Below are 17,427 nucleotides of genomic sequence, written 5' to 3'. Positions count from 1 at the left end.
ATCTAAAATTTTACAATTACTAGAATTTTAATATTGTCATTAAATCGATGTCTCATTGATGAATTACATTGTTTTTGTTACAATTATAACATAAAAAAAGAAAATTTAAAAAAATATAACACATATACCATTCTTTTTATTCTTTAAATATCAAAAGCAAATAAATGGAAAAAATGGAGAAATCTTTTAATTGTTATTTGTGGGTTGAGAGTGAGTCCATGAATGGGATACATGGATAAAGAGATATTGTTTTAAGGGAGAAAAAGGAAGGATAGCCATTTGCCTAACCTTATTTGTTTCTTCTCCATTTCCTTTCTCTCATGTGATGTGTCCATTGGCTATTTTTCTTTCGATTAAATTTTGTTATTAGTTTATAGATTACACAGAAGTAGAGGTGTGCATGGACCGGGTCAGGCCCAATTAAAAATTTAGGCCTATTTGTTAGGCTCGGGCCCAACTAGAAAAATGAGTTAAAAAATTTGCTTAAGCTCGACCTAGATAAAAATGTTAAAACACGGGTCCGACCTGGCCAACACATTTTATTTTTTATATTAATTTTTATATAATTTTAAAAAATATATAATACACCAAATATACTAAAAACATCAAAATAAATGTTTCCCAACAAATTGAAAATAAATTTTTAAAAAATATGTATATTTAAATAAAACTAAGATAGATGCAACTTAACAAGTAAATGCCTCTAAAATAATAACAAAATTAACAATAAAATAAGTTTTATACAATATCCAAACTATAACAACAAAATAGTAACATAATAGTAAAATGGTAGCAAAATAGGAAGAAAACAATAAGAAAATAATATTTAAAAAACATATTTTTTGTCCTTTAATGAATTCGGGCCGGGCTCGGGCCAAATTTGCATTACCCAAAGCCCGGCTCATTTTTTAAACGGGCCTTATTTTTTTTGTTCAAACCCATTTTTCGGGCCTATATTTTTGCTCAAACCCTCTCACATTTTGGGTGGGCCTTTGAGCCAGGCCGAGTGGCCCAACCCATGAACAGGTCTACACAGAAGTTGTAGATTTAGCCTTTGTACTTTAATTTGGTCATTTTTAGTTTTTATTTCAGTCCTGTCCAAGCCGTAGCAGTTAAATTCTTTAAAATCTAGTATTTCCAAAACCTTATATGTTAAACTATTATCACATTATAAAATTATGTAAACTTGATGTTTTTATGCATTACTCACAAAAAAAGTCGATTAATGAATTTAATGGTTGATGCTTGCATGAAGACTGAAATTTTAAATTTCGAAAAGTATAAGGATTAAAAATAATCAAATTAAAGAATATAGACTAAATATACAACTTTACAAATAGTATATGACTAATATCAGAATTTAACCAAATGCATCTAACTACTATCATTGGGTTAAAATTGAAATTATAAAATGCGAAAAATATAGGATTAAAATTGACCAAAATAAAATTAATGGTTAAATCCATAACTTACATATATTACGATGAGTAATAGCAGAATATCACCTTTCTAACTTCATACATGGTATTGCTAGAATTAGTACATTGCATATTAAGTGTTTGGCAATATGCCTAAATGAAGTGTTTTTTTTTTTGAATTTCTTTTAGTTATGCAAAATGGTAAATATACTTTTTAATCCCCTTAAAATTTATAAGATTACAATTTGATATAATAATAACATTATACTTTGATCTCTCTAAAAATTTATGATTCATCTTTAACTTCAAAAAGTAAATTTTTAGATTCGCCCTTATTTCCATGGACCGAGTTACTCATCCACCGAAGATTTTATTGCAATAAAACATAAAAATTATTAATTAGCTAGTTTCTTTTTTTTTTTGTCGTGTGTAATGTCTGCATTGCATGGTAAAATGAATGGCTCTAAAATCCCAACATTTATTATTATCTATGTCAGAAGCTTGAATTTTTAAAAATAGGTAATTGGTTTAAAGGAGAATAAACATGTTGCGATTTTGTTCTAAACATAAAGGTATAATTTTTAAATTACAATTTTACTAAAAATAAAACCCAAAATGAAGTTTTGAAAAAAATAGGATAAAGCCACATTTAATCTTTAATTTTGGTAAATTTTTTTTAATCTTGTTCCCAGACTTGAATTTCGTTAAGGTGTGATGATACAAAACTCTAAAATTATATCATATTATTGTTTGAATATTTTTAAAAATTATATAAAACTAAAAAAATAAAAATATAATTGCATCACATCATTATATTTTAATGAAATCCAATTTCATTAGCTAAACCGGGAAAAACTGTCAAGCTTCGAGATTAATGTGAACAAAAGGAAAAATGTGGGAAAAGTTACTCATTACATGGAGGTCAAATTCTGATTTTGGTCCCTTTACCATGCTCAATTTGGGATTTAATTTATATACTTTAATTTAGTATAATTTAGTCTTTTACTTTTATAATATCACTTGTTAGTCCAAATAATTAACATCTTTAATTATTCTAGTTAAAATGCAGATGCAAATATTTTTTAAATATCTATTTCATCACAAGAAGATCCATGTACGACAAATTAAGAGTATTTTTAATGAAAAAATCACAAGAACGTTTTAACCCGAATTAACTATTTGGACTACTTAATGATGTTATAAAAATAAAAATCAAGTTGCACTAAATTAAAATATAAAAAATTAAATCTAAAATTTAAACAATAATAGATAGATCAAAACTAAAATTTTACCCCATATAGATGGGCACTTAAATTAAAAGGCCCTAGTTTTTCTTTGTGCTGAAAAAGGCCCTAGTCTGTGGGTCAAATTATAAATTTATTTGTCAAAATTTAGTCCTTGTAATTTATGTAAATTAAGAAGTTAGTCTAACTATTGAATACAATAAAAAAAAATTGACACTAAATGATTAACTTGAAAATCAATAAATCAATAATTTATGTTAATTTATATACATGAAATTTTTATTTAAAAACTAACAAATTATTGTTGACTAAGTCTTAGTTCGATTCATATTGATATTTTTGCCTATTTTAGAGGACGTAGGTTTGAGTGTGTTAAAGTACATTTATTTTTCTATTTTAAGGGTTGGGAAGGGACTATGAGTCTATGACTAATGCTCGGCATTTGTATAAAAAATATCAAATTATTTATTCCAATATATATTTTTTAATATGAACCCATTTGATCTCTAAACTTGAATTCTGTTAAAGTATAATGACATGACCCTCTAAGATTATACCACATCATCACATAATTTTTTTAAATACAAATTTTAAATTTTCTTGTATTTTCCAAATTATATATATATTTTTTTAAAAATTAGGAGACGATGTGGCACTCCGCTGTCATCAAATCTTATCGGAATCCAAGTTCAGGGATCAAATTGAGAAAAATTGTCAAGCTTTGAGACTAACATGAACTAAAGTATACAAACAAATGAATATGTTCGTGTTCGTTTAAGTTAACAAACGAACATGAACACGTGTAATTTTAAATAAATGAACATGAACAAAAAATTTGAAATTATTAACAAACACGAATTGAACACGAACAAGCGTAAAAATATATAAAATAGCATTAATAGAGGCCCATTTATTTAAGCTCGGTTAATTTAGAACCCTAGGACCAAATTAAAAAAATTATCAAGTTTCAAGATTAATATAGACTCAAAAAATAAGTTCAAAGATAAAATTGAAAACAATTACCATTTTGAAGGACTAAATATCACTTTATCCCAAAAAAAAATATCTATTTTACAGCCATGCGAATCGTCAAATCTCAAAACCCCACGCCATATATTCTTTCTTCCTTGTCAAAGGCAAAGTCAGGTCTTCCCTTACGATATTTCACACGCTAAAACAACGACTGCAATTACATACATACATATATACTTACACCATCAACGACCTTAAATAACTAGCCGCCTTTTTTAACTTTTTCAGGTTCGGTTTACTGCCACATTTCTATGGGGTTTTTTTTTCGTTTCTTTTGAGGTTTTTATACGTTTTTGCTATCTGGGTCTGTTTCATTTCTCAATTTGGTGAACTGGGTCGTTTTGATTCTTTTCATCTGTTGTGTATTCTTTTAGGGTTTTTAGAAAGGTTGAATTTGTCTCCATGAACTATGGGAACTTCATTTTTTAGTTTTCGGCTAAAAAGTTTTTTTTTCTTTTATCATAAAGTTTATATCTTTGAGTTGAACTTTTTTGCAGGGGTTTCACTGTTCTTGTTGATTCAATCAATTCAAATTTCAAGACTTTTGGTCCAATTTTTTACTTGTTCTTTGTTAATTTGTTGAGTTGGAGATACTATAAGCTTCAATTTTTTGAGCTTTTTTGTTTGATAACCTTTGAATCAAAGCTTATTAGGGTTTATATTACTGTATTGATCCGAATAATCGTTGATTCGTTAGTAATTCGGGTTTCTTTTATGGAAGTTTGAGTGCGTTAATTCATTGAGAATGACTGCTTTTATGTTTAGTCTACTGTTGTTCATGCAAGTATCGAGATCCTTTGCTTCCAGTCTCGAAGTAAAGTCGAAGATTTGCGGTGCTGATCGCTTAGAGTATTCGAATTCATTCGGTCGTGTACTGTTTTATTTGAATGGTAATCTGGTAGATAAAGTTCTGTTCTGTAAGGCCTTGCAGTTTCACTATGCAGAGCATTGTGCGTTTGAAGGTTATATCGGAACTGATTACTGTGGGTTGGACCTTTCATCAGGTATGCACTGTAATACGGGTTTGGGTTTTACGAAATGTTTAGTGCTTGATAGAAGTAAATTCCGGGTATTTTTGCAGCTGAATTGTCCGTAGGAAGAAGAAAATTCTTGCGGGAGCAAAAGAAGAAAGATGATAATCCGGAGGGGAAGAAATATTCAGCCTCGTCCAAAGTTGGGATAGCAGCATCGGGAATTGTTTTGACATGTTGCGTTTTTATCTGCCCTTGTGTTTATAGGAAAAAGAGAGAAACCGCCTCTACTGTTCTTAAAAAGGAGCTGAATTCAAGTGAGTCTTAACTTACCTAAGCCGTGCATCTTGTCCATTTTGGCATTAATTTAGCTTCTCTGTTAATGCGGCATAAACAAATGGTTCTGTTCTTGCAGGTGATTCGACGTCCCCTTTAGATGTGAATATTCATGTTCCTCATGAAAAGGTTCCTCCTACTTCTTCAGTATTCTCAGTGTCTCCAAACCTCAATAGAACCGGGTCAGTGCATCTCAATCTAGCACAGGTCACCAGAGCTACCCGTAATTTCTCACCAGCTCTACAGATAGGTGAAGGGGGGTTCGGAACTGTCTACAGGGCTCAGCTAGATTCCGGTCAGGTGGTTGCCATTAAACGAGCAAAGAAGGTAAGTAAACCCACTAGTAGAGTAGTTTTGAAACTGGTTTTCTGAAGGATTCTCGGATACATTGACATGTTAACTGTCTTTATCGGTGATGGACTTGGAACTGGCTTAAATTAAATTCTTGGCTTCTTTCTTTTGTAGTGCTTCTTTTTGTGATTAAGGTTTAAACCCATCTTATTTTTCCGATCGTGCTGTTTCGGTTGACATAGAATATTGTCTAGGAACATTTCGAGAATCTGCAAACTGAGTTCAGCAGTGAAGTTGAACTTCTATCCAAGATTGATCATAGGAACCTTGTGAGGCTTCTTGGTTATGTCGATAAAGGAAATGAACGGCTTATTATTACGGAATATGTACCAAATGGTACTCTAAGAGATCATTTGGATGGTAAGCTCTCTCAAGACCATAATAACTGCCAATTTTTCAACGATATTGCTCAAATCTTACAAACGGTAACTGCTACTATTCCTTGGCAGGTCAACGCGGCAAAATCTTGGATTTCAATCAGCGACTTGAAATTGCCATTGATGTTGCTCATGGCCTTACCTATCTCCATCTTTATGCAGGTAAGATAAAACTTGCAGAATTAGCTGGTTTTGGCCTTACTCCTTTATTTCTAAGCAATGTCGTTCTTTATCGTGAATCAGAGAAGCAAATTATTCATCGAGATGTGAAGTCGTCGAACATTCTTCTTACGGAAAGCATGAGAGCCAAAGTGGCTGATTTTGGATTCGCGAGACTTGGTCCCATGGATTCGGACCAAACACATATTTCAACCAAAGTGAAAGGAACGGTTGGTTACCTTGATCCCGAGTACATGAAAACCTATCAACTCACGACCAAGAGTGATGTGTACTCATTTGGGATTTTACTTATCGAAATTCTGTCCGGCCGTCGTCCTGTGGATCTAAGGAGACCTGTTGAAGAGCGCATCACACTTAGATGGGTAAACTTTCATTGCATTCAAATCATTAAGTTCCAAAAACCCGAGGTTGTTATTCACATCATTAATGGTTTTATTGTCATATAGGCATTCCGTAAGTTTAACGAAGGACAAGCCGTGGAACTAGTGGATTCTATGATGGAAGAAGCTGTTGATGCGGAGATAATAGTGAAGATGTTTGCATTGTCATTTCAATGTGCAGCACCCATAAGACACAATCGGCCGGAGATGAAATTCGTGGTAGAACATTTGTGGGCAATAAGAGCCGACTATCGTAGGAGTTCGAGATGAGGCTAAGCACAAAGAGAGGCTTTGAAAGTAGTCTTCTCTCCCCTTGATTGTTAATTTGTTCTGCCCTCGGTTCAAGCTTTTCTGTAAAAACCGGAATTCGTATTTAGCCGGAAGCTGTGATGGAACTTTTGCCTGGTTTTCTTGCTTCAAGTATCTCATAGTGTCATTTGTGGCAAAGCTTAAAAAGTAAATATGTAGATATATTTACTCACCTGTATGATTTAGAGGCTTCACTTTTTCCAGTTCAATTTTATTTATATATATTTAAAGTTTTTCTACGTATTTGGAGGGTCGTATCCTCATATACCCGTGTCTGAAATGTGTAGGATACAGGTTTTGGATTCGGGGTTTTTTTTCTCTTTAAAACCCGAAAATGGACTTGGATTAAATAGGCCCAGCCCATTTTAAACTTATTCTTCGGGTTTTATATTTGTATTCAAATCTTTTTAAGTTCCATTTGTTTCATTGAAATTGAATTTTGAAAATGATTTTTGGAAAATGACTTTTTTAGAAAAGTTAATATTTTTTGGTGTTTGGATGAATTTGTATAAAATATTTTTTGTTGTTTGGTAGATATCCTGAAAATATTAGTGAACTGATTACAAAGTGATGTTAATGTGAAATTATAATAAATAATGAATTCTTATGATGTTAAGGATTAAATTGTAAATTTTGTAGAATTTATAATTGAAACAAGAGAAGTAATATGCATGAAAAATTGTTATATGAAATGAGATATTATAGTGAATTATTTGATTAAAATACTTATATGGTAAAAATAAATTACATGGTAATAGGGACTAAATTAAAAAATATATTAAAAAAATTTAAGTGTGAAGCAATTTAATATGTGAATAAGAAAATTATGATAAAAATTTAATAAATGTCATGAAATGATGATATATGCATATAGTATTGTAAAAGTGAAATTGTGGAAAAATATGAAATTTTTATGGTGACGAGGATTAAATTGTTAAACTTGAAAAAAATATGTGGTTGAAATAATAGAAGTGAAATATATAAAAATTTGATATGTGAAACAAGATATTACACAAAGTATGAAATTATACTAAAATTAACATGAATATGACACATACAAATCAACATGCCAGAATCTACAAAAATCAAATTATTAATGTATAAAACATTCTAGTAATTTCTTAGACCTTAAATTGGTTTTTAAACTTTGAAATATTTTAATTGAATCTTAAAAGTATTGATATCGTATCAAATATGACCTTCTTTAGCTTGGGTGTTAATGTTAGTTAAAATTTGACGTGGAGTATATTTAAAATATATGTGGGTTAAATTGTAAACATCTGTGTGACTACCACATCAATAACTTGAATTTGATGTTTTTTAAATTAAAAAAAATACTCTTCTAAATTCTTTTATACGGTTTGTTTTTCATATCCAACATGTTTATGTGGTAAGCATACACATGTTTATAATTTGTTGCATGTATTTTAAGTATGCTCTATGTCAAATCCAAACTAATAATCAACATCTAAATTAACGGCTAAGTTGACATAATGATATGATTGGTACAATACCAATACTTTAAGGATTCAATTAAAATGTTTTAAAGTTTAAGGACTAATTTGAAATCTAAGTAATACTCTAGGGACAATTAGTTAAATTAACCCAAAGACAAATATTGCAAACCACTTTTCATACACTCATATTATGTTTAAATTTTTGACAAAAATTTTAATTTTTTTTTGTGTTTTAGATATTACAAAATTATATTAACTTTCACATAAATATTTCATATAATATGAATGGTGATAAATTTCTATATTCATATAGTACGTTGATTGGATCAGTTAGATCGAAAATCGATCGAGAAGAGATAAAAAAAAGTTGATTAATTCATGAGCTAGTTAAACCGAGTTAAAAAAATTAATTGAACTAAATTTTATAATTTTAAAATATTTTTTATTATTACTTTCGCAGTTGAATTTTGTTACAAGGCAAGTTGACAAAAGGTGGAATATAAAACCACAAATTGAAATTTAGATTTAATCAGATTATGTTACAAGGCAAGTTGCATCAAATTCTGGAGGATATAAATAAAATTTTCAAAAATTTTGAGGGGTTTAATTAAAATTTTTTAAAAATTTTGAGTAAATTAATGAGAAATTTAGCAGTAAATTTTATAAAGTTCAATTAAAATTTTCAAAAAGTTTTAAAAGCTTAATTGAAAATTTAAAAACTTTAGAAGGTATAGTAAAATTTAAAAAAATTAAAGGACTTAATGACAATTTTTCAAAAATTTAAAAGCCTTACGTAGTCACGTTCCAGTCCCTATTTACGTAAACCCATTATTTAAAGCTATAAAACAAACCCTATGATGTTCAAGTCATGTGTAGACCACGTGCACTAAAATTAAAAGTCCTCAATTCCATAAATATAATATGGTATAATTTATGTGATGTATTTATATGTTTAAATGTAGTTTTATTCATAATTTAATCTAATTTTTTATTTTTTTATCGTACATATTTAATGTATTATAATTAGTTTCGAACCATATGTTTCATTGTTTATTTTATGTTATTTTTAAACACATACATATATTCTAAATCTATGGTTTTCACACGCATATGTATATGATAAAATTTCTAGTATAATAATTATTTGATATACTGATAATTAAGTTTTTTAACTCATTAAAAACTATTAATTAATAATCCATAAAATTATAGTTTTCATTCTTGTACTATGCTTAAATTTAGATGTTTCGTCCATACACTTTTGATTTGATATAATTTGGTCCTCCTACTATTATTAATAATCTGCCATAATCAGGGGTGAAGCTAGAAATTTTTTTTGGAAGGGGTAGAATTAATGTATAAATTTTGATAAGAGTTAAAATGCAATTTCACCATCATATTAGCTAATATTTTTATAATTTTTTAAAAGACTAAATTAAAATTTTATCATTTTTAGGGGGTCAAAATGTAAATTTATTATTACTATTTTATAATTTTATACATTTTAAAGGGCAAAAATATATGTTTTTCAATTTTAAGGGTTCAGGGTCCTGTTTGCCCCCTTCCTGCGGCCCTTGACCATAGTCAAAATCACTAATATTATTGTCAACGAGGCTTTGGTAGTATTGGTAAAGGCTAACACTCAGAGATCTTGAGTGCCCATATTTGAGCCTTACCATGCACAAATATCGTATGTGATTCTCCTCCAGATTATTTTAGGTTTAAGTCTCACAATGTATGGGCATTGTAATTTGATATATTTCGATTTTCAATCTGATGTGTTTTGTCTCGAATTAATTTTGACTATCACTGAATCAAATTATTTAAAAAAAAAAACTAAATCTATGAAATTAAATAGTATAAAGAAAGAAATAAAAATTTCATCAAACAAAAAAACATATAGTCAAATATTAAAACTCTTCCCATAAAAAAATGTTGCATTTTCTGTTATATAATTATCAAGGTATGCATATGAATAGTAAACCAAAATTAACTTATTTTTGTCACTTAAATTATTTTTATATTTTCATTTGCATAGTTAGTCCAATATTTGTGGCTAAAGTGTGCATCACCCTTGTTTAGTAAAGCTTGGCTAAAGTGGGTATATGTGTTCATCCCTTATCAACCATTGGTTTATTCAATTAAAGAGTACCATGTAGGGTTTGGTATTTCGAGAGTTTGATTTTACTCCGTTACTTTTTCATTTATTTAATTCATATTTAATCACCATTTATAAATTTATTTTCACATTGAATAGCTGGGACTTATACATTTGAATGATGATCGTTGTATTGAATATTAATGGATGAAAAAGTAATGAAGTGAATCTTAACCCACATTACAATGGTAATAGTTAGAGGCAAAGTAAAGAATAAAGTTTTGGGTAAACTATACTGATAGTCACCCAACTATTAGTATGTTTTTTTGTGGTCATATTATTATGAAAAGTTGTAAAACGATCATTCAATTATTCGATTTTTTTTTGTCAGATTGCCTTTCCATTAGCCATTTAATGATTAGTGAAAAAAATCGAATAATTGGATGATCATTTTATAATCTTACATAGTTAAGTGATAAAAAAAATTATTAATAATTGGGTGACTACTAGTACAGTTTACTCTAAAATTTATGAGGCTGATAAAAATTAAAAAAAATATAAAAATAAGTTTATATTAATATTAATATATTTTTAAAATTACATCTAGATCCTACACAGCTCATCAACACCTCAATTCCTTTCAAAAAATAATAATTTATTATAAAATTAATACAACATGGTCACTCTTTTATTGAGGTTATGATCAATTTAATTATACATTGATTAGGATCAAATTCTTATATAATTGGCATTTGCTTTTTTTATATTATGGTTTCCACGCGCGTAAAAGTTTAAAGATTAAAATATACTATAAATCCTTATAAATTTTATATATTTGAAATTTAATAGTATTAATCTAATGTATTTATGTGTTATTATAATTAATTAGTTTCAAACTATATATTTTATTTTTTATTATATGTATTTTTAAAGATATATATTCTAAATAGTTTCACACGCATACACATGTAATAAAATTTCTAGTGCAGTATAATTATATCGAGATATTGAAACTTTTTGGAAAATATTTTATTCATTTAAATTTGGATTAAAAAAGAATTGTGTTTGAAATATTTGTGAATAATATCCCACCATCACTACCGAACTTACTACTAAATTTGAGCTTCAAATTTACACTACATGGACTACTGCAAAGCCTAATGAAATAGATACAAATCAATTGTAATTATCCATGCCCGAAATCATCATTGTCGTTGTTGTCGTCATTGATGTCGCCGTACGTGAACCCTTTCAAGGGAAAATTTTTTCGATGCCCGGTTTGAACCTTGATATGGCATCTCTGGAGAAGAACTGGTAGAGACTGGGATCGGTGAACCACGGTGTAGCAGCAAAGACGAGCGATTCGACCGCCATTAGCTTGATAAGGATGTTCAATGATGGACCGGATGTATCCTTTAAAGGGTCACCAATGGCCGCTTTATGTGGACTGGATCCTTTGGGACCGAGAGTTCTTGCATGTTCCGAAGCACCAGCCTGTGATCAACAAAATCCAAGTGTATATATAGAACCATTACTTTCAAAACATCGATCATGGATTGTAGAAAGTGACTCGATCAAATAATGTATATACCTCAATGTACTTAGCATTGTCCCAAGCACCACCAGTGTTTGAAGCGGAGATAGCGATCTACGAGACGGAAAAGACATTAAAGATGTAACTTGGGATACAAGCAATATCAAGACTTGTTAATATTACCTGGACACCAGAGACGAGGGATCCAGCGAGGACACCTGAGAGAATTTCAAGCTCAAAGGGTTCATGGAGTTCGGCGAGATAATCTAGTCCACCTAGGCCAAAATGCTAAAAAAACATTTCCTTGTTGAACCAGGCATTCCCACTAAACTCCATGAATCTCTTTGAATTCGAAGTGCAGGAAACAAAAACTCAAAACAAAAATCGAGCATAAACACCTCTAGAACAAATCTTTCATTAAAGGTTCAAGACAAGCCTAGAAAGCGATCTTCCTCGACAACAATTATAAGGTCCAAAAACCATATGGTGATCATCAAGACTACTTCTTCAATGAGGCGATCGGTAAACCCGTTTTCTCAATCTGCACCGTCATTCCTGGAGGATCCCGGCGAGAGCTTCTTTGAAACCAATACCCATTGCAGCAGCGAAAAGGCTATGCCGATCACCGCACAAACTGGTATCAGTATCTCGGCTCCAAGGTCCGGTAACATCGAAGCTCCCATTTTGAAAACCATTCACCCCCTTAAATGAAACGAAAAAGCAAAAAAAAAACCTTAGAGATTCTACTACTACGAGGAAAAAAGAACTATTTTCTAGTGAGAAGATAAGTTGCAGAAGAAAATGAATGCTTATATAGTGATAAAAATTAAAGTTTATGTCGATTAAGTCTTAGTTCCGTTAGCATTGATCAGTGTAAGAAGACGTAGATTTGAGTGCCTGAAGTGTATTATCCTCTTATCTAAGGGTTTGAAAATAACTATAGTTAATTTTAGGCATTAAATAAAAAATTAATTAAAAAAAAAACCTTGAAGGTTCAGGTTGGAAATTCCATATCCTTTGCATGTCCACCCTCGATCTCGACGACGGGTTCACCATTTGCAACAAATTCACCGTGTTGAAATTCGTTTTCTTGATGGAACCCAATCCCCTATAATTCAAAAAGGCGGCACAGACCGGCACGGTTCGACAACCGGATGAAACCGGCTCGTTGGAATGCCGATGGCAGCTACACTTGAAGGAACCAGGGTGCTTGGTGGGCGAACACAAGCATGTACGGCTTTGCATCTTGGTGTTCAATGGCCAGATTTTTGACGCCATGCAACGTAAAGATTGTTCAGAGATGGAACCGAGAATGCATGTCAATTGAAAAACTTGAACATGAAATTTTTTTATCACCATAAAAGATTGTTGATGATTTATGTTTTAGTTGGGGCTTTTATATAGCTTTAGAAGCAGTGTTTAAATTAGTAGGGGATTTTTTTAGTTATTTTGGTTAAATGAGAAACACAGAAATTTTAGTTAAAATGGAACAACTATGCATGACAGTGAAAAACAGAGAGACTCTCTACTATTTTCTTAGGTTAAACCCTAACAAAAACTGACATCATTTGTTTGTCCAAAGATGGACTTGTTCATTTTTATTTAATTTTATTTTTAAAAATATAAATGTATTTTAAAAAATAATAATAAATAGTTATTCAGGTAAAATTAAGTTATAAATTCTTATAGGAATTAAAATGCAATTTCACCATTGTATTAGATAATATTTTTACAAGTTTTTAAAAAACTAATTTAAAATCTCATCGTAATTTTATTATTATTAATTTATAATTTTATACATTTTAAAGAAAAATGTAATTTTTAAATTTTTGAGGGCCAGGCCCCAAACTCCTCCCTCCCGTCTCCTCTAGGTTTTGAGTTTTACAAGTCAGTGTCCGACTTGCCCCATCAACACTCTCCTATTTATATATATAGAACTAAAAATCTAATATAAATATAAATGAACTTAGAAATTCCATATATAAATATTAAGTTGTTCGAACAATTTGAGTTGTTTAATTTAAATCAGAGTTAAATTATTCAACTTGAACTATTTATTTGAGTTGATGTGAGAACTTGAATATAGTTTTTAATTATGCGTGTGTAATCAATAATGTTATGCAACTAATCATTACGGATCATGATCGGAGGTGCATTGAAAATATATATATCTGAAATTATCTGAACCCGAATCTTGCTTTAAGGCTTCTGAGCCGAAAACATGATGAAAGATTGTTGAATATTTCTTGTATAGTTGGTAAGACCGCAAGATGTACACAAGGCTTCGATCTCTTCCTCCGTAAGGTAACTGTAATTTTGCAGAATCCTCTAAAAAAACCGAGAACACGGGTGTCGGATACTGAAACTTGAAGAAAAAGTGTCGGGGTAGCATAGATGTTTGGTATAAAGTTAAAAAGAAATCCGAATGAATTCGCTTGTACCTCTCGGAAAGGTCGGATTATACGGGGAGTAGACGACGTATAACGGAGAAAAGTGCTTCCGACAAAGACTCCGCCACTTCTCAATATACGACTAATTTCGGCAACCTGAAAATGATCAAAACAAGCAAATGCTTTAAGAATATGTTTTTTACCATGTAAACGAGCCCAATCGAGACTTCATCCCGAATTGAGCTTGAATGTTAAAAGTAAAACTTAATTAAAGCTCGAGCCAAACGTCAAACCTCAAATTTCAAGTCAAGTTCAAGCTCTAATTTGTGACAAAGAACATATTGGGAAAGAATGCTTACGGCATTCATAGGCGATGGCCAGCAATGCAGGGCGGCACCGGCATGTACGGCATCAACGGAACCCGATGAGAAAGGAAGCCGGGAAACATCGGCCCTAACAAGAGCGATATTGCTGAAAATTCACCGATTGAAAGTGTGGATCAGTTCCTTGCTTATGAAGAAATATAAAAGTGGTAGGTAGGCATTACCTAGCCAAAATAGAAGCATCTTGCTCGATGAAATCATTACATTGCCGGAGCATGTTTTCGGAAAAATCGAGTGCTATAACACCAGAATAAGTTCCGGATTTCACGAATTTCCGGGAAAACAAACCACTTCCACAGCTAACATCAACTAAAATGCCACCTTCTACAGGTTTGAAGTACTCCTGAGCCATTCTGAACTGCATAATTCGACAAAAATCACAAGGTTTACAAACTCGATACATCAAACCGAACAACGTCATGTTCACATCGGCAAATTCAAACATTATACAAATCCAATCAAGATTTACCTCTTCATCAGGCCCGGGAAATCCACGGCGGTTGAAATTTTGACGCCAGCCTCTTTCATAGACAAATGATACAAAAGGACTCCTACAGAAGTAAGCAGAGTTTATATTACTCAGACTCAAATAAAGTGTCGGATACGTATAAATATTCTTCAATTTAAATCCATGTGTATATAGAAACTACTCATACCGGAATAGCTCGGTCCCGGCTGGCTTGACTTCAGTGTAGTCTCTCAATCCGGCAGTAACAGTCAGATCGAGATACGTGTCTTTACTCGAATACGATTTGTCGCATTGTTTACACTTAAATCCGGACCGGTAAATAGCTGCCCTGCAAGTTAGGCAAAATGCGTCTGATAGTCGTACTCGAGTCTGATAGAAAGATTAACAAATACATACAGTACGTACTAACTTACAAGTTTAAACCCGGCGGGCCTTTTCGTATAAGTGGTTCATAGCACACAGGGCAAGAAAACAAATCTGTTCCCTCTGTTTGATTCTTCTGAATGCTTAAATCCTGAAAAATTATATGCATTTCTTATATCCGTCACTCAAATCTTCAAGAATTATAGGCATTTAAGTGAGTTTAAATTCGCGTTCTACTGAAAACAACTACGATGCCATCTGAATTAATGCTCAATTGGCATAAATTGATCAAAAATAATTATCACAATATTTTCAGCAAATAAAAGAAATAATTAATGATTTTTAACTTTCAGTTTTGATAATTAAATCTGAAATTTTTATTATTTAAAACATCTTTTTTGTCCAAGTTATTAAAAATAGTCGAAATTTCATCAAAGTATAAATAAGAAAAAATGAAATTAAAAAACCGGGAAAAAGAAAAGGGGGAGATAGAGTTTACCGTCTCCAAAGAGACAGTGGAGCTAGCCCTAGCAGTGAACCGGAACGGTCGACAAGAGAAACGGAGGGAATGACGAAACCGGAAATCATGAGAAACGCAAGGGTATTTCGCGTACAAATATTTGTGAAGAGAAGGTGGAGCAATCGCCATGAAAGGTGGATAGAAAATTAGAAATGTAAACAGTAAAGGCCAGCTCACTGAGTCTGAAAATGTGGTTTAAGTAAAATTTGGATAGGATTCTTGTGAGCAATAATATCCCCCTCAGCTACTCCGTTCATTTGAGTCGATTCGGATGATTTCATCATTAATCAAATTAATTATTTTGATTGGTTAATAAATCAGTTTCCTCATTGGATCTTAGGTTTATGATCGAAATCATCGGAACATAATTATTCATAAATCAAACCGAAAGAGATATATTCTCGCACTTCGATTCACAAAATGAGATTTTTTTTAAGATAAATTACATTGAAAGACAACGTGGCGGTGATTAAGATAAATTTAATCCACCTCTACTTGCTCTTTTCAAAGTTGATTGCAAAGTTAAACTAAACCTAAAATCAACACCCACAAATTTCAGGCCACCGTACCCCAACACATGTCGATCCAAAACTTTAACCTATAATAATTTTTGCCTAAACTCTTTAAATCTAACCTCTATTTTAAAGTTATTTTATAAGTACTCGAAAACATTAGAAGGAAAACGTAAGCTATGGTATAGTGATCATTATTAGAAGTGTGCGTGTGTTTATTTATAAATTCGAAAATCTTGCAGAGAACAGCGAAAGATTGATAGAAAAACAAAAAAAGAATCAAAGACAAAAGAAAAACTAAAATGGAAATCTGTAATATTAGTCTAAAAACTGATTTGGTGTTATCTTTCTTTTACTTCACTGTAAATGCATCTTCTTTTCTTCGACAACTTCTTTCCATATCTCTTGGAATTGTGGAGGAGGTATGGTGACCTAAAATTCGTAGGTATCATCTTTTGGATTTAGTTTAACTTTCCAATCAACTTTGAAAAGAGTAGGCAGAAGGTGAATAGTTTATTTTTATTCATGCAAAACGCACCGTTTCATTTAACAAGGGAATTATGTGGAAATTATGAGGATTAAATTTATCTTAGCCAATGCCACTGCCACATCACCATTCCGTCAAGAGCCAACGGATGAGTGACTAAAAAAAATCTTGAAAACTTTAGTGACTAAATTGTAATTTTTTATAGTTTAATGATCAAAACGAAAATTTAATATTGCTGTCACCTTACTATTGGGTAAGTTTTTTCTTAATCACTCAACTTTGAAAAATTACAAAATGATCACATTACTATTCAATTTTATTTTTATCACCACTATTAAATGGTTAATAAAAAGATAACACAACAACCTTTAAAATTGAAATAATAACAATTTTAACCCTTAACATTTACATATTGTATTAATTTGACTTTAATTCTAAAAAAATTTACCCAATGTGGCAACTGAATTTTTTTTTCAATTTTGTTTTTCTTTGTAATTTTTTCACTTAAAAAACTTAAAAAAAACATATCTATCAACTAAATTTCAGAGATATACCAAACTAGAATCACCCAAAGAATCCAAATTATAAATAAAAGTAAAACTGCAAAAAGAAAATA

The 17,427-nt window shown here is 31.0% G+C and overlaps 3 protein-coding genes across 7 annotated transcripts; 1 reads left to right on the top strand and 2 right to left on the bottom strand.

Annotated features, from left to right (window-relative positions):
* Window positions 1-3,726: 3,726 nt before the first annotated feature.
* Window positions 3,727-6,841, top strand: LOC107942485 (calmodulin-binding receptor-like cytoplasmic kinase 3). Of its 3 annotated transcripts, none has more exons than XM_041098984.1 (8): window positions 3,761-3,922; window positions 4,192-4,698; window positions 4,776-4,982; window positions 5,081-5,328; window positions 5,547-5,712; window positions 5,802-5,891; window positions 5,973-6,271; window positions 6,356-6,841. In XM_041098984.1, the coding sequence occupies exons 2-8, from the start codon at window positions 4,440-4,442 to the stop codon at window positions 6,557-6,559; spliced, it is 1,473 nt and encodes a 490-aa protein (XP_040954918.1). In that variant the 5' UTR covers window positions 3,761-3,922; window positions 4,192-4,439; the 3' UTR covers window positions 6,560-6,841. The 3 variants fall into 3 exon arrangements, with proteins under 3 accessions (XP_016731643.1, XP_040954918.1, XP_040954919.1); XM_041098985.1 differs by having other exon boundaries at window positions 3,767-3,922; window positions 4,460-4,698; XM_016876154.2 differs by having other exon boundaries at window positions 3,727-4,698.
* Window positions 6,842-11,178: 4,337 nt separating this feature from the next.
* Window positions 11,179-12,240, bottom strand: LOC121220386 (pyrophosphate-energized vacuolar membrane proton pump 1). Its single transcript, XM_041100088.1, has 4 exons — window positions 12,235-12,240; window positions 11,871-11,975; window positions 11,745-11,801; window positions 11,179-11,647 (listed from the first exon to the last, which is right to left on the bottom strand). Exons 1-4 carry the CDS (start codon window positions 12,238-12,240, stop codon window positions 11,405-11,407), a joined length of 411 nt encoding a protein of 136 aa, XP_040956022.1. The 3' UTR covers window positions 11,179-11,404.
* A 1,398-nt stretch (window positions 12,241-13,638) lies between these two features.
* On the bottom strand, window positions 13,639-16,055 carry LOC107942477 (uncharacterized methyltransferase At2g41040, chloroplastic). Of its 3 annotated transcripts, none has more exons than XM_016876143.2 (8): window positions 15,792-16,055; window positions 15,343-15,443; window positions 15,117-15,257; window positions 14,930-15,011; window positions 14,625-14,818; window positions 14,437-14,548; window positions 14,129-14,233; window positions 13,639-14,052 (listed from the first exon to the last, which is right to left on the bottom strand). In XM_016876143.2, exons 1-8 carry the CDS (start codon window positions 15,939-15,941, stop codon window positions 13,819-13,821), a joined length of 1,119 nt encoding a protein of 372 aa, XP_016731632.2. In that variant the 5' UTR covers window positions 15,942-16,055; the 3' UTR covers window positions 13,639-13,818. The 3 variants fall into 3 exon arrangements, with proteins under 3 accessions (XP_016731632.2, XP_016731633.2, XP_016731634.2); XM_016876144.2 differs by having other exon boundaries at window positions 13,639-14,046; window positions 15,792-16,051; XM_016876145.2 differs by having other exon boundaries at window positions 13,843-14,015; window positions 15,792-16,041.
* Window positions 16,056-17,427: the final 1,372 nt, after the last annotated feature.

The sequence above is a fragment of the Gossypium hirsutum genome, chromosome D08 (genome assembly GCF_007990345.1).
Source record: "Gossypium hirsutum isolate 1008001.06 chromosome D08, Gossypium_hirsutum_v2.1, whole genome shotgun sequence".
Taxonomy (NCBI): domain Eukaryota; kingdom Viridiplantae; phylum Streptophyta; class Magnoliopsida; order Malvales; family Malvaceae; genus Gossypium; species Gossypium hirsutum.
Note: the sequence above shows the minus strand (reverse complement) of the source record. Positions and strands in the feature narration are given on the sequence as shown.

Excerpts from the sequence above, each read along its gene's own strand:
- LOC107942485 (XM_016876154.2), top strand. The coding sequence starts at position 4,440 with ATGACTGCTTTTATGTTTAGTCTACTGTTGTTCATGCAAGTATCGAGA. Across the intron at positions 5,329-5,546 it reads CCATTAAACGAGCAAAGAAG|GAACATTTCGAGAATCTGCA; the intron begins GTAAGTAAACCC and ends AATATTGTCTAG. Across the intron at positions 6,272-6,355 it reads AGCGCATCACACTTAGATGG|GCATTCCGTAAGTTTAACGA; the intron begins GTAAACTTTCAT and ends ATTGTCATATAG.
- LOC121220386 (XM_041100088.1), bottom strand. Across the intron at positions 11,802-11,870 it reads CCCTCGTCTCTGGTGTCCAG|ATCGCTATCTCCGCTTCAAA; the intron begins GTAATATTAACA and ends TCCGTCTCGTAG. Across the intron at positions 11,648-11,744 it reads ACAATGCTAAGTACATTGAG|GCTGGTGCTTCGGAACATGC; the intron begins GTATATACATTA and ends TGTTGATCACAG.
- LOC107942477 (XM_016876143.2), bottom strand. The coding sequence starts at position 15,941 with ATGGCGATTGCTCCACCTTCTCTTCACAAATATTTGTACGCGAAATAC. Across the intron at positions 14,819-14,929 it reads TTCCCGGGCCTGATGAAGAG|TTCAGAATGGCTCAGGAGTA; the intron begins GTAAATCTTGAT and ends CGAATTATGCAG. Across the intron at positions 14,053-14,128 it reads TAATCCGACCTTTCCGAGAG|TTTCAGTATCCGACACCCGT; the intron begins GTACAAGCGAAT and ends TTTTTCTTCAAG.